We start from the raw sequence: 12,942 nt of genomic DNA, 5'->3' as shown, positions 1-12,942 counted from the left end.
TAAAGAATTATGATAAAACTTTGGAACCGAGTATAAATGGGGCTTTGTGACCTGCTGGACAGGGTTGAGGCTTAGGACCAGACCTAGGAGGTTCACATTCCTTCCTCGGCATGGTGTGGGGGATCCTGGGCTCACACAGACAATAGGGGATTCATAGTTTGAGAATTCTTATGATGACTGAAAGGAGGGTGGCAGCCAGAACAAGAAGACTTTTCAGAAGCTCGGACCCTGATTATCACATCGGGTCTACAGCCCGGCTAGAGGCCGCTTGAGAGGCGGCATGAAGCCGTTCTTGGAAAGCTTTCAGGGAAGTGTTTGTAACCTCCTTAAGAGAATCCCATTTCTCAAAAATGCAACACTGGAAAAGCTCACATGATTAGTTCAGATAAACACTCTGTCATCAAATCACAGCAGAAGTCACATGGCCCATCTCTTTTTGAAGAGTCTTTCTGAATGTCATGAGTCTAGTCTCCAAGACTTAGGCTGGGGGCGGGGAACCCCAAGAGAGAGTTTCTCAGGATATTTTGGGACCTTTACTTTTAGTCTGAAAGGTCAGCTGGTGCTTAAAACAAAATAATCAAGAAATAGCATTCCTATGAACAGTCTGCACCTTTTGAAAAGGTCTGCTTTGGACTGAATAGCCACTGCCCTCCTCCACCCCTGTTTCCTTTTTTCTTTGGGGCTTAGTAATTGAGAGGGAGGAGGAGGAAGAGTTTTACATTCATTACTAACAACTTCGCACATAATAAGCATGTTCAGATACACCCTGGGGTGTTAGTTTTCTTTTCCTATTTTTTTGGTCTCCTTTTTAGCAGCTTTTGATAAGTAGCACATTTTATTTTGAAAAAAGAATCAGAGCCGTTACTGAGCAGCCGCACCCTGAGGAAGGTCAGGAGATTAGGGAGCGGAAGTAGGCTGGCCAGACTCTTGCTGACCACAGTAAGGGACTGCTGCTTTCTTCCCATAATTTAATTTTGAGACTCCGATGAAAAGGCACCCCTAAAAAAAAATCTTTGCTGAAAAAAAAGAGTGAAAAATTGTTAGAAAAAGGTCATCAAAAAGTGATCAATTTAAATTTACGTCTTATAAAGTAACCACATGGAACTAACCGCAGGGCAGACATGCATTTTCGGTGATATATGGACGTTCTCAAAATACGGACATGATTTCGCAGGAGAGTGGACATTGCTAGCCTCTGATGTTGGTGGGCTTTGGCCTCGTTTCAGGAGTATCCTGAAATTCTCAACGTGGCACTTCACAAATCAGAGGAGAGTCCACTAAAAGGGACCTTTGAAGTTAACTGGCCCCCTCCCTCACTTGCCAAGTGGGAAAGCTGAGACCTAGTGGATAGAAAGTAACTTGCCCAAGGTCACTCAGCCACTGAGAAGCAGCTCGAGGACTCAGACTCCTCATGCCCAGCTGTATTTCCTTCCACCAAGCTCCACAACTCTGAGATAGGAAGCCCGGCATCGGGAAGTCCTCTTTCTGGGGAGACTCTGCGCTCATTCCCCTGCAGATGGCCCCGCGTGTTGCCGGGGGTAGTTGGTCCGCCACAGCCTGAACTGACTTCTTTAGCGGCTGTTGAATGGCCTCTTCAGAGCAGTCCAGGCACTTTCCACGGGGCTGCAAGGACTCAGCCTCCTGCTCCTGGCTCTACCTTCGCAAGATGCTCAGACTGTGCCACGAACGCCTACATTATCACTGGGTTTGCGCACCAGCATCCATGGATGTTGCCATCATCTGCCATCATGCAGGTTAAAACGTTCAAAGGCATCTTCTTCTTTCTTACTCCCTCTCCCGTCTCCCCTCACTCTCAGCGGCACCGCTGACAGGTCCTCCTCCAGATTGTGCCCCACGGTCAGCTCCTGATTGCTGTTGCCACAGGCCCTGGCCATCCACATCTGCCTGCTTCCCAGCTCTCCCCACTTCAGTTCACAGGCCTCGATGGCTAGAATGGAGGGAGCTTCATCTGTGGTGCTGCCGTTCTCCTGCCCAAATCCCCGTCACCCCTAGGAAAAAGTCCAGACTCTAACGTCGCATCCACGCACACCCCAGTCCCACCCCAGCCTATTTCTGCAGCCCCAATTCCATTAGATGTTCCCCTCCACAGGTACTCCAGCCAGCTGGATTATTTGTCATTCCCTAAACATTCTAGGAATTCTGTGCATCGACTCCCTTTCCTTCTCTTCTGTTCAGCCTCTAGAGGTCTTCATTCCGCCAGATGCAGTGCAACTGAAAACTTCTGTGAATCTTCCCGAGGCATCCCGGAAGGAAGTACTAATTCTCTCTCACTAAGGAGAGCCCTTTTATCTTTGAAAAGATACCTCCTCATCTTTGTTCCCCTCCTCACCATAGTGTTTTATCCAGCGCCTTGCACAAATAAGGTGCTTTTCTTTCTTTCTTTTTAAAGATTTTATTTATTTGACAGAGAGAGACACAGCGAGAGAGGGAACACAAGCAGGGGAGTGGGAGAGGGAGAAGCAGGCGCCCCGCCGAGCAGGGAGCCCAACGCGGGGCTCAATCCCAGGACCCTGGGATCACGACCTGAGCCAAAGCCAGACGCCTAACGACTGAGCCACCCAGGCGGTGTTTTTCTTTCTTAATATTGATCGAGCACTGAACTATCTTGAGACACCAGGCCAGGCCCTGTAAGGGCTAGAGAAGGAAGATACAAATTAACTAAAATGTAATCCCTGTCTTCAAAGGAGCTTGAATCAGTGAGACATGTTCACAAATAATGAGCAATGAGTTAGCAAGTGAGCTAACTGTGGGGGTGGAATTGGGTGGAGGGGAAGTGCTGAGTGTGGAGCAAACATTCTCAGTGTTCCAGATGAGAACACGGGTATTCTGATATGGAGGGCGGGGCGGGGGAGGCAGAGGGAAAGAAAGCGCAAAGCTGTTTTTTAAATTCTATCTTTGTGCTTAGGTCATTATTAGAGTCCTTTCTAGGTCTGGCTGATGCAATCCATTCTTCCCCCAATTCCAGAGTAATCTTCCTAAAGCAAGACTCCGATCATTTCTTTGAAAGATTTTATTTATTTATATGACAAAGAGAGAGAGAGAGAGAGCACAAGCAGGGGGAGCAGCAGAGGGAAAGGAAGAAGCAGGCTGTCTGCTGAGCAGGGAGCCCGATGCGGGGCTCCATCCCACGACCCTGGGATCATGACGTGAGCTGAAGGCAGGTGCTTAACTGACTGAGCCACCCAGGCACCCAAAACTGATCATTTAACTCCCTGTTCAAATGTTTGCTATTGAATGAATCAAGCATCAAATAACTGTAGGCTTATGCTAGGCGTTATGGAGAATACCAGTCCATAGAGAGGAGACCGCATCTAGAAAACAGCTGGAGAACAAAAAGCAAGAATATGCTGTAAAAGCGCTGGGGGACAGGGTACAAGATAAGTGTGTGATCACTCTGGACTGAGATTAATCGAGAAGGAATAATCAGAGGAGGCGAGATTTCACTGGATGGCCAATTGGCAAGAAAAATTAGATGTACTAAGTGAACTTTAGGGTTCCTTTCAATTCTCAGGCCCCTATTATTCTTTGAAATGATTTATTCATTCATTCAACAAATACATGCTAAGCACTTGAACAAAATACTCACTAAATATTTACTGAATGCCTTCTCTGTGCCAGGAATTCTGCTAGGCTGGAAATAGAGCAGTGAATAGAAAACTTCGCACTTAAACTCTTATAGCAAAATAGAGATGGCTGATGTAAAGCAAGTAAGTGTAACAAAATGTGATGAATGTCACAAAGGGCAAGTGGAAGGTGCTCTAGGACTGCAGAGCGGGGAGCCTAACAGCCCAAGGGCCAGAAAAGTATCACGGAGAGATGATGTTTAAGCCAAGACTCTAGTGCTGTACGTGAGTTAGAAGACCGAGTGTTGGGGCTGAAGAATATCATATGGAGAATTCTGAAGTTGAGAGATGGTATGGCATGTCCAAGTATCTGAAAGACATTTAAAAAGGCTGCAACATGGAGGGTGAGTAGGAAGGGGGCAAGAAATTGGGCTACAGAGGTAGGCAGAGAAATTAGCTGCAGGGAATTTTGCTAATTCTCATTGATAAGCTTTTTGATAACATTAAAATATTTAGCACAATGTGACACACGGACTAAGGACTTAATAAACTTAAGTACTTTTCTTAAGAGCAGAGTGAGGAATGAATGGATAAATGAATGCCGTGGACAGGGGATACATGACATGACTCAGTCTTGGGCATTTGCTCCTGGAAGCGATGCCGCTGTTGCTAAGGCTTCATCCCCTTAGGTTTGCACAGTAGATTGAATCATGACCCCGTGGAGGCAGCCCCTAATCTTAGTAGAATGACTCCATCACCTGGCTTTCCCCAGCAGACGGAATTTAAGTAAATCTGCATTAAAGTCAAAGTTTGTTTAGAGATAAGGGTAAAGTTTTACCTGGCAATCGTTTAGGCTTAAGCTGCAAAAGGGTAGCCTCTTTCTTAATCCTTGATGAAAAAATAGCCTTCTGAACCTCAAGCGTGAATATTGCCAAATTAGATTATTCATAGCAGTGTTTCGTTAGGACAGATAAGTCTAAGAAGAGGGAGAGGGGAAAAAAATATTCCAAAGAGAGATTTTGCCTTTTGAACAAGAAAAGAAAAAGTAAGACAACTGTGAAAAGCTAACCTGCGCCCCTCCTTTGGGAGGTTTTATGAGTCACGGAGTCTCGCCTCAGATCCCAACTCCAGAGCAGACACTTGTCTGGGACGAGTCAGCCACCAGAGTGAAATGCTGTCTCTAGAAGGGGGGGGGAGGGGGGGGAGATTTTCAGGAACACAAGATGCCATTCCCGGGATTCTAATTAATTACCAGGCCAAAGACTAACACTCCACCCTCTTATTTATAACCAAGAGACTTTCTCCTGATTTGCTGCAGAGTTGCATTCAAAATTTGGGAGTTGATTTGGCTCTCGGTATAAATAACATACCAAAGTCAGTGCCTAGTAGAAGGGTCCAAAACTATTCCTGAAGTCATCATAGCAGCTAAGCTTTCATTTGGCAGAGAGAGAATCTGAAGAGATCTTTAGAAAGATTTTTAATGCCGTTGCTAGGGATGTCTGTGTGTGTGTATATCTGTATGTGGGGGTGGGGGGGGGTTGGCGGCACAGGGTTTAATATGTGCTCTCCATCAGCAATGTCTCCCTAACATAAAAGCAGCCTGTGAAGGTCATTTGCCATTTTATTTCAGAGAGAAACATGAAAAATGCCTAAATAAGCGGCTTTCTAGGAAATTCATTCTGTGTGTTTCATTAGTCATGTAAGACATAACGTCCTGAAAGGAGCCAGGTGCACCCATATGTAGCCGGCATGAAAGGAGCACTGGAATCTTCCTCCTAAGACTGAGCCTCTTGGTGTCCTAAGTCCCAGATCTGCTGACTACTTCCTCAGAACCTGCTCAGACGAAAACCTTAGCAATGCTTGAGCAGCCCTGACTGGATTGGGAGCTTTCTTAGTTCTTGCTGGGAGCTTGTAAAGGATTGCACACGTGCCTTAGGTGAGGGAATGCAGTGGCCACCTGTGTGCTTCTCGTCCCAGGGAGCTGTGGGAGTAAGGGGCTGTCTGGCCCCAGGAGAGCTGCCGATCATTTGCAGTCACAGATTGCTGGATGGGCTCTTGGTTGCCAGATGATATTTCTTTGCCTGCAGTTGACAGAGTGCAAAGCGAACTGGCTGCCCTGCTGCCCCTCTGCTCATCCTTGAGTGACAGCCGGTTCCGATTCAGGCTTGTTTGCCGTGAAGCTTGTTGTCCCTGCGTGCCGTTCCTAATGGACCTCACGATACGATAGGCTAAAGATACACTGAAGTCATGGCATCCTTTCACTACATGCACAAGAGATTGAGAAATCAAGCCTTCTCAGGGCTACAGTCCTGAGAATACACCTAGATTCCGAGCCACGCTGTCTCCCTCTCCCCTTTCCTCCCTGTGCATCATTTGCACTTCTATTTTGCAGGAAGAGTAGCTTAGTGATCATGGACTTCAGCTCTTGCCTGTAGTGATCCTGTTCGCATTTTATTCTTTACACAGAATAGGAAGGAGGTTCGCTTGCTTTGCGCAGAGGCTGAGCCACAGGAGAAAGCAAAGCCAGTGTGATTTATTGAATGAAAGCGCTGGACAGTTACCAACAACTTGTTCGTCTGCTGCCTCGAACAACCTAAACTGGTAAGTAAAATTTATTGTTGTCTTTCTTCATATGAATGTGGGGCTTTCTAATTCATGGATTATTTTTTTAAATGTGTGTGTTTTGCTGTGGTTTAAATGATATAAAAAGAATCTGCATCTTCCAAAGTTAGCTGCAGGCAGTCCAGGAAGAATGCACACAAGCACATACACGTTCATGTGGAGAGGCGAGAATGGGGGTGGGGAAGCCCCAGTGCTGATAATTAGGCATTTTGTTTCGGCAAGCTTGAGGACGTTATGTGTTTGCCTAACTGATTATCAAGAGCTATGAAAAATAGAATATTCTTTTGTCGTATAAGATCATTTCCCAGTCGGGTTCCTGAGTACCTACAAAATACCTGTTGGATTAGGTAAAGATGGATCCCATCATGCTGATAATCCTTAATATAAACCCAGGCATCTTGTCTTTAATCCAGCTGGACATGCAGAGTGGGATACCAGCATTCTGTCCATCCTGGGTGAGCGTGCCCATGAATAGCATCATGACTGTGATGTCGAGGATACCTGCTAAGGGCACACAGTGGACATGCATGCAGACCCTTGCCTGATCCACCACGACTATTGCACCCATATGCCTTACATCCTTTTTTTATTCTATGAAGATATATGGTTGGCAGGGCATACTAGGTTCAAAGTGGGATATCACAACGGTCTTGTTATCCATGCTGATCTTCGGCCCCGCCAAGGCCACTGGAAGTACCATTGATAATCAAGTCTGATTTTGCTTCTCTGCTGGGACACAAAATCCCTGTACTCACTTGATTTCTTCATGTCCCAAATAAGATGCAAGCCAATCTCTGCAGAGGAGAAAGGTGAAGGGAGAAAACTATTGCTTTTCCCACCACCACTACCATTATCCCGTCTTCCTCGTCTTTTCTTTGTCTGGCTACTACAAGGCTTTCTGGCAGCACCAATCCATTTCTTGTTGGTTCAGAATCCATATAAATGTCATACAGAGTCTACTATCTTTGGTGCACTCTATCTGCAGTGTATCACTGGCCATTCAGATGAAGTTGTGGCCTTGGGTGCTGACAAAGATGGGTGATGGTAGAATAGTAAACAGCATGCTTCTCTAAATAAAAACCAGTTAGGAAATCTGAGAGATGGGCAAAGTTTTGCAGAGTAGAAAGGATCCCAGGCCACTCAATCATAAGAGCAGGGTCATTCTCCCATGTCATTTGGCTATTTCACAAATGATGGCATTCTAACGGGAAGGAGATGGAATTGCCTAATGGTTAGAGATATCAGGATAGCAGGGCACTTTTGCTCATTCCCAGACTGTGTGTCTTTAGGAAATTCCCTTACTCTCCCTGGATCTCCATTTTTCCATTTTCTCCCCTTCCTGATTGTTTCAAAGAAAACTGCTAAGCTCAATTAATTTATCCATGAGATACTACTTAAAACTTTCCAATTAAAGATGCAATAGGTAATCAAGATCATTGTTCATACACGTTAATCCGGAGACCATGCATCAGAAACCTATGGATGAAGGTTTATGTGGGGGTGAGGAGATATACACACCTTCCCCATCGGGGGGATACAGGGCACTCTGAAGGAAGCATGATCACACTCGGGGGATTAGAAGGGGAGGATAGAGCTGAAAAATGGCATTTTAAAAAACCACTTCAAATAAATAGGTCATGTAAATAATTTGTATCAGTACTGATCAGTAATAGACTTTCTGTACTCATGATGCCAAGATACTGAGGATCTTAAGTGTTTTGATATGAACATTTTGGAGGAGTTAGTTCAAGGATCAGTAGAAACCACGCATAGAATTTATGTTCAAATTACCCCCATACCCATGCACATGGAATTAGAAGCTATAAATGTACTATGATTTATTTGAGGAATTCTAGAAGATTCATTGGCCAAAAGAATTGTCCCATCTCTAGGATTAGGTACCTGAAATTCTTTCATCAGGGATTCAGTTAAATATTGCTGTCTTTTATAAAACAAATATTCTTAGGAGGAATAACAAATTAAGACACTCGTAGTTTATCATAAATAAATGTAGTAAGTATTTTCTTCCTCAGGGGAAACCCAAAGGATGTTGCCTTAATGCTATAGTAATTCTTCTGCTTTCTGTTTATTTCATACCTGTCTCTAAGAACTTCTCTTGTAATGATCACTTCACTCCTTTTTTTTAAGATCTATTTATTTATTTGAGAGAGAGTGTGCACATGCTAGCCAGAGGGTGGGGGGAAGGGGCAGAGGGAGTGGGAAAAGAGAATCTCAAGCAGACCCGGTGCAAAGCCCCATGTGGGGCTTGATCTCACCACCCTGAGCAGAAACCAAGAGTCGGACGCTCAACCCACTGAGCTACTCAGGTGCCCCTTTATCATTTCATTCTTGATCAGAAAACTAAGTAGCCTTTTAGGACAAGCTGTTTCCTTCTTTTTATAGGATGCTTGGATTAGACGATACCATCTAGATTTCCTCTAGGCCATTGAGAGTCATATGTGGAAAGCTGAACTCACTATCTTTCCCCTTTTAGATCCACTCTTCCTCCTGCATCCCCCCTCCCTTTTGTTAATTATTGGTGGAACCAGTCAGCACCTAGTCAACGAAGCAGAGCTAATAAAAGCTATCCTCAGGTTTCCTAACTCCTCAGGTCCCTCTATCTGATCACTAACCAAGTTTGGTCCATCTTGCTTCCTCCCTCTTTTTAATCTACCCAACCCTCTCCATCCCCATTGTCACATGCTGGAGTTGAAGTCACCAGCTCTCATGGGGACTTTTTCAAGGGCATTATACTTGGTTGTCCCCTGTCACTGGTCCCCTTCAAACCACCCTATGGATACTACCACAGTGATTTTCTAAAAATGCAAATCTCAGCCTTTCTCTAGTGCTTCCCTGTTATAAACAGGTTGAAATCTATTGTCCCTCATCATGATATGCAAAGCCTTGCTGGTCTGGCCCTGCTATCTCTCCAGGCTTCTTTCCCAAGGTCCTAGTGTGATGGATGAAATATCCTTTGGAAGTGTCAGAGCCCTAAAGGATTCCATTAGGGCCCCTATGGACATCAACTGACCAGCAACACTGTGACATGTCCTAAGCTGAGCTCTTATGCCTGGAACGCCCTTTCCTTTCCTTCCTGCTGGTTGATTCCTCATACGTTGTTCAAAATCTTGCTCAGTCATCACCATCTCTAACTCGTTCCCCCATACCCTCTTTTCCCATGACACCTCCTATCACTCACCCCTCTATGCTACTTCTTGCCTTAAACATTTGAGAGCAGTGTTGAGAGGCTAAGCTCTCAGATCAGCTCTCAGATCCAAATTGCCTGCGTTTGAATCCCAGAACTGCCCCCTTAGTAGTACCTCAATTCCTTACTATATAAGGTGGGGATAATAGTAGTCCTTACCTCACAAGGCTATTATGGGATTCAGAGAGCTGATGCACATAAAGACATTATTCTAAATAGTGCCTGACTCAGAAAGTGCTATAGAAGTAAAAGCCATTATCATTATTCCTGATTTTACATATCACACTATTTCATACATATATACGCTTGCTTAACTATCTTCCTCATTATCCTGAGAGCTCGCTGGGATACAGGTAGGGTAATCAACTTGTTTCAATTTGCCTGGGATTTTCCCAGTTTGAGCACTGAAAGTCCTGTATCCCAGGAACCTACTCAGTCCCAGGCAAACCAAGACGGCTGGTCACCCGATGAGGGTGTCTTACTCACCTCTGAAGTCCCAGGGTCTGTCACAGGATACGTAGGCACCAAGTAGATCACCCAAAGTGTTTATTGAACTATAGAATCAAAATTAATTGTCTTTTCACCTTCTTTCTTATAAACATCCTTTTAAACTTCAAAAATCAGTCTTCTTCCTGCTGTGAAGTCACCACTGACTTTTCAAAACTTTTCACTGAACGACTGAATATATTTTTTTTAAATGCACAGGACTTGAAAGGTTGCTTCCACCCTGTTATATATTATCACTGTAATAGAATCGGCCACTCTTTAGCAATCAGAGACATACCTGTCACGGTAACAGCCAGTGGGGAATAGGAGAAGGGTCATGCTTTCTTTTCTGTCTAGTGACAGGCAGGTTGAAGTGTGAAGGTCCCTAATTCACATCACAGCCTGAAGAGCAATCTTGTCCCAGTCAGAAGTGTTCCCTTTGCTGAATGTATCTGTCTACCCAGCTGTCAAGAATGACTAGAGTTCCTGTTTCTAATATGCTTTGTCTTACAACTGCTCCTCTTCCAAACTGCCTCAGATCTTTTTTCACAGTACAAATATGATGAGAAAGTCCCACAACCAAGCTCCTGTGAAACAGGGACTCTGGACGTGCCAGAACTCATAACGAGGACAAGATCTTCTCCTTAGAATCAAGGTCTAGGAAGAAGCTGACAGGCAGCCAGACCAAGCACCCTCGGGCAGAATAATAGCAGAATTGCTAAGAGCATGGACTTCGGAGTCAGAATCAATCCTGCCTCCTCCGTTTATTGGCTGTAGGATCTTAGACAAGATACCTAACCTCTCTGGGCCTCAGTTTCCCTGTTTGCAAAATGATGATACAATAGTACCAACTTTCTTATAGGGCTATTATTACATTTTGTCTTAGCCTTGAAAGCAAAACCAATTGTGAATGTTCTGTTGGGTATTGGGAGACACAGTCTTAGGGCATCAAGAGTCAAGCCATCAAGGTAGAAGGGAAATGAGTTGAGAAAGGAGGGAACACAAATATAGGTGGTTTGTAACTGAACTAGCCAAGGCTTCACAAGAAAACACATCTAGTGGTTTGTTTGTGATTGCTCCCAAGAAGACCTCAAAACAATCCGTAAGGGAAGAATGGAGAAAAAATTATCTGAGGTCTACTTCTGGTCTCCTGCCTCGCCTTGGTCCACTTTCCACATTTCCAGATAGTGTGAGCCAGTCCCTCAGGGTAGCCATGAGTAAAGCTGGAGCCTCCCTCCACAGGTCTGGTTGGGTCAGAGCTGCTGCAGCTACTGTCCCAGCAAGCATGGTGGGGGCCATGCCAGAACCCGCCCTTCACTTGACACAGCTGGTGTTTGGAGACAGGATAATGGTGGCAGCCAAGGCTCTCTACTAGAGCAAGCAGCCAGAACCCAGGGAACAGGTGGTTTTTTTCCCATACAGGATCTCTTCCTGTCTCCTAAATTCTGGTCCTGTAGCTAAGTCGCTGAGACCAGCCCACCTTCAGTCAACAGATCTATTTGCCCTTCTCTTTGGAGCTCAGGTTCCCTAAAGCCTCTCTGAAGGAAGAAAAGAAAAGATACATTTATTTCCTTAGAGAAACTCTAAGAGTTTTTTCTTATTAAAATAATGCCTAAAATTGATTAATAGTGGTATACCCATCCAACAGAGTACTATTCAGCAATAAAAAGTGAAGAACTACTGATAGACATAACAATGTGGATGAATCTCAAGATAATTAAGCTGAGTTAAAGAAGGCAGACTTAAAAAAAAAAGAGTGCATAGTGATTATTCCATTTGTATGACATTCTAGAAAAGGAAGCCTAGTCTGTAGTGTCAGAAAGCAGCAAGCAGTAGATGCCTGAGAACAGTAGCCCTGAAATGAATATTTTTTGAACATATGTTTCTTTCAGGCACTTTGCTAAATAATTCATATGTATTATCTCATTTAAAACTAAAACCACCATGATTATCTTGAGGTTGAAGAATGGAATAAAATATAACTATAGATCTCAACTTGTTTCAGTAAAAGTCGCTAACAAGGAATGCCCTCTGAAGAATGATACCCCAGACTTAACACAACAAAAACAATTTCCCAGCCAGTTCTCCTCCTAGGATTCTCTATCTATTTTACCCGTTAGGTATTTCATTCAACAGTTAAGTCTCTTTTTCTTCCCCAGTTAAATTTAATACAAAAATGCAGAGAGTACTGTTGCTACTGTTTTCAAGACAGTTTTCTGGGTGCTGTAGGGATTACACAGTATGTTAGTAAAGTTCCCAACATCATATGGCACATGAAAACAGTAACTGAGGAAAGGTTAATACATTTTGTACTTCCTTTGTTAAATTTATTCCTCAGTATTTTAATCTTTTTAATGTCATGCTATATTAAATAGAATTTTTCTCTTAATTTCATTTTCATTGTCTTAAAATCAGAAAGGAGAATTAAGAGTTATAAACAAAAGATAGACATATTGTCTTATATTTATATTGCCTTTTATGTTTACCTTCGTAGTTTCCTTACCAATGCTTTTTCTTTCCTTGTGTGGATTTGAGTCACTGGGTAGTACCCTTTCATTTCAGCCTGAAGGATTCCCTTTAATATTTCTCTTTTTTAAAAAGTTTTATTTATTTATTTTTAGAGGTGGGGAGGGCAGAGGAAGAGGGAGAAGGAGAATCTAAAGCAGACTCTTCACTGAGCAGGGAGCCCAACATGGGGCTCAATCTCACAACCCTGAGATCATGATCTGAGCTGAAATCAAGAATTGGATGCTTAACTGACTGAGTCACCCAGTTGTCCCTCCCTTTAACATTTCTTATAGGAAAGGTCTGCTGTCAAATTCTGTTAGTATTTGTTTATCCATGAATGTCTTAATATCACCTTCATTTTTGAAGGGTTGTTTTGCTATATAGAGAAATTCTTATTTGACAGTCTTTCTTTGGGCATTTGGAATATGTCATCCCACTTCCCTCTGGCCTCCTCTGGTGAAAAATCAGCTGTAAATCTTTCTGAGGATTCCTTCTACGTAATACGTTATGTCTTGTTTTCAGGATTTCCCCTTTGTT

General features: G+C 43.7%; 1 protein-coding gene across 7 annotated transcripts in view; it reads left to right on the top strand.

Annotated features, from left to right (window-relative positions):
* ANKFN1 (ankyrin repeat and fibronectin type III domain containing 1) overlaps positions 1 to 12,942 on the top strand; it is a 345,217-nt gene that overhangs the window by 173,014 nt on the left and 159,261 nt on the right. For 6 of the 7 annotated variants that reach the window (XM_027624496.2, XM_027624493.1, XM_027624490.1 and 3 more), the window contains one exon: positions 6,051 to 6,185. In XM_027624496.2, coding sequence (XP_027480297.2) covers positions 6,051 to 6,185 — 135 coding nt within the window. Of the gene's footprint in view, positions 1 to 3,876; positions 3,989 to 6,050; positions 6,186 to 12,942 lie in introns of those variants that run through there. The other variant, XM_027624494.1, reaches the window with a different exon arrangement.

The sequence above is a fragment of the Zalophus californianus genome, chromosome 16 (genome assembly GCF_009762305.2).
Source record: "Zalophus californianus isolate mZalCal1 chromosome 16, mZalCal1.pri.v2, whole genome shotgun sequence".
NCBI classification, from domain to species: Eukaryota; Metazoa; Chordata; class Mammalia; order Carnivora; family Otariidae; genus Zalophus; species Zalophus californianus.
The sequence above is the reverse complement of the archived record's forward strand: the minus strand, read 5'-3'. Positions and strand labels throughout refer to the sequence as shown.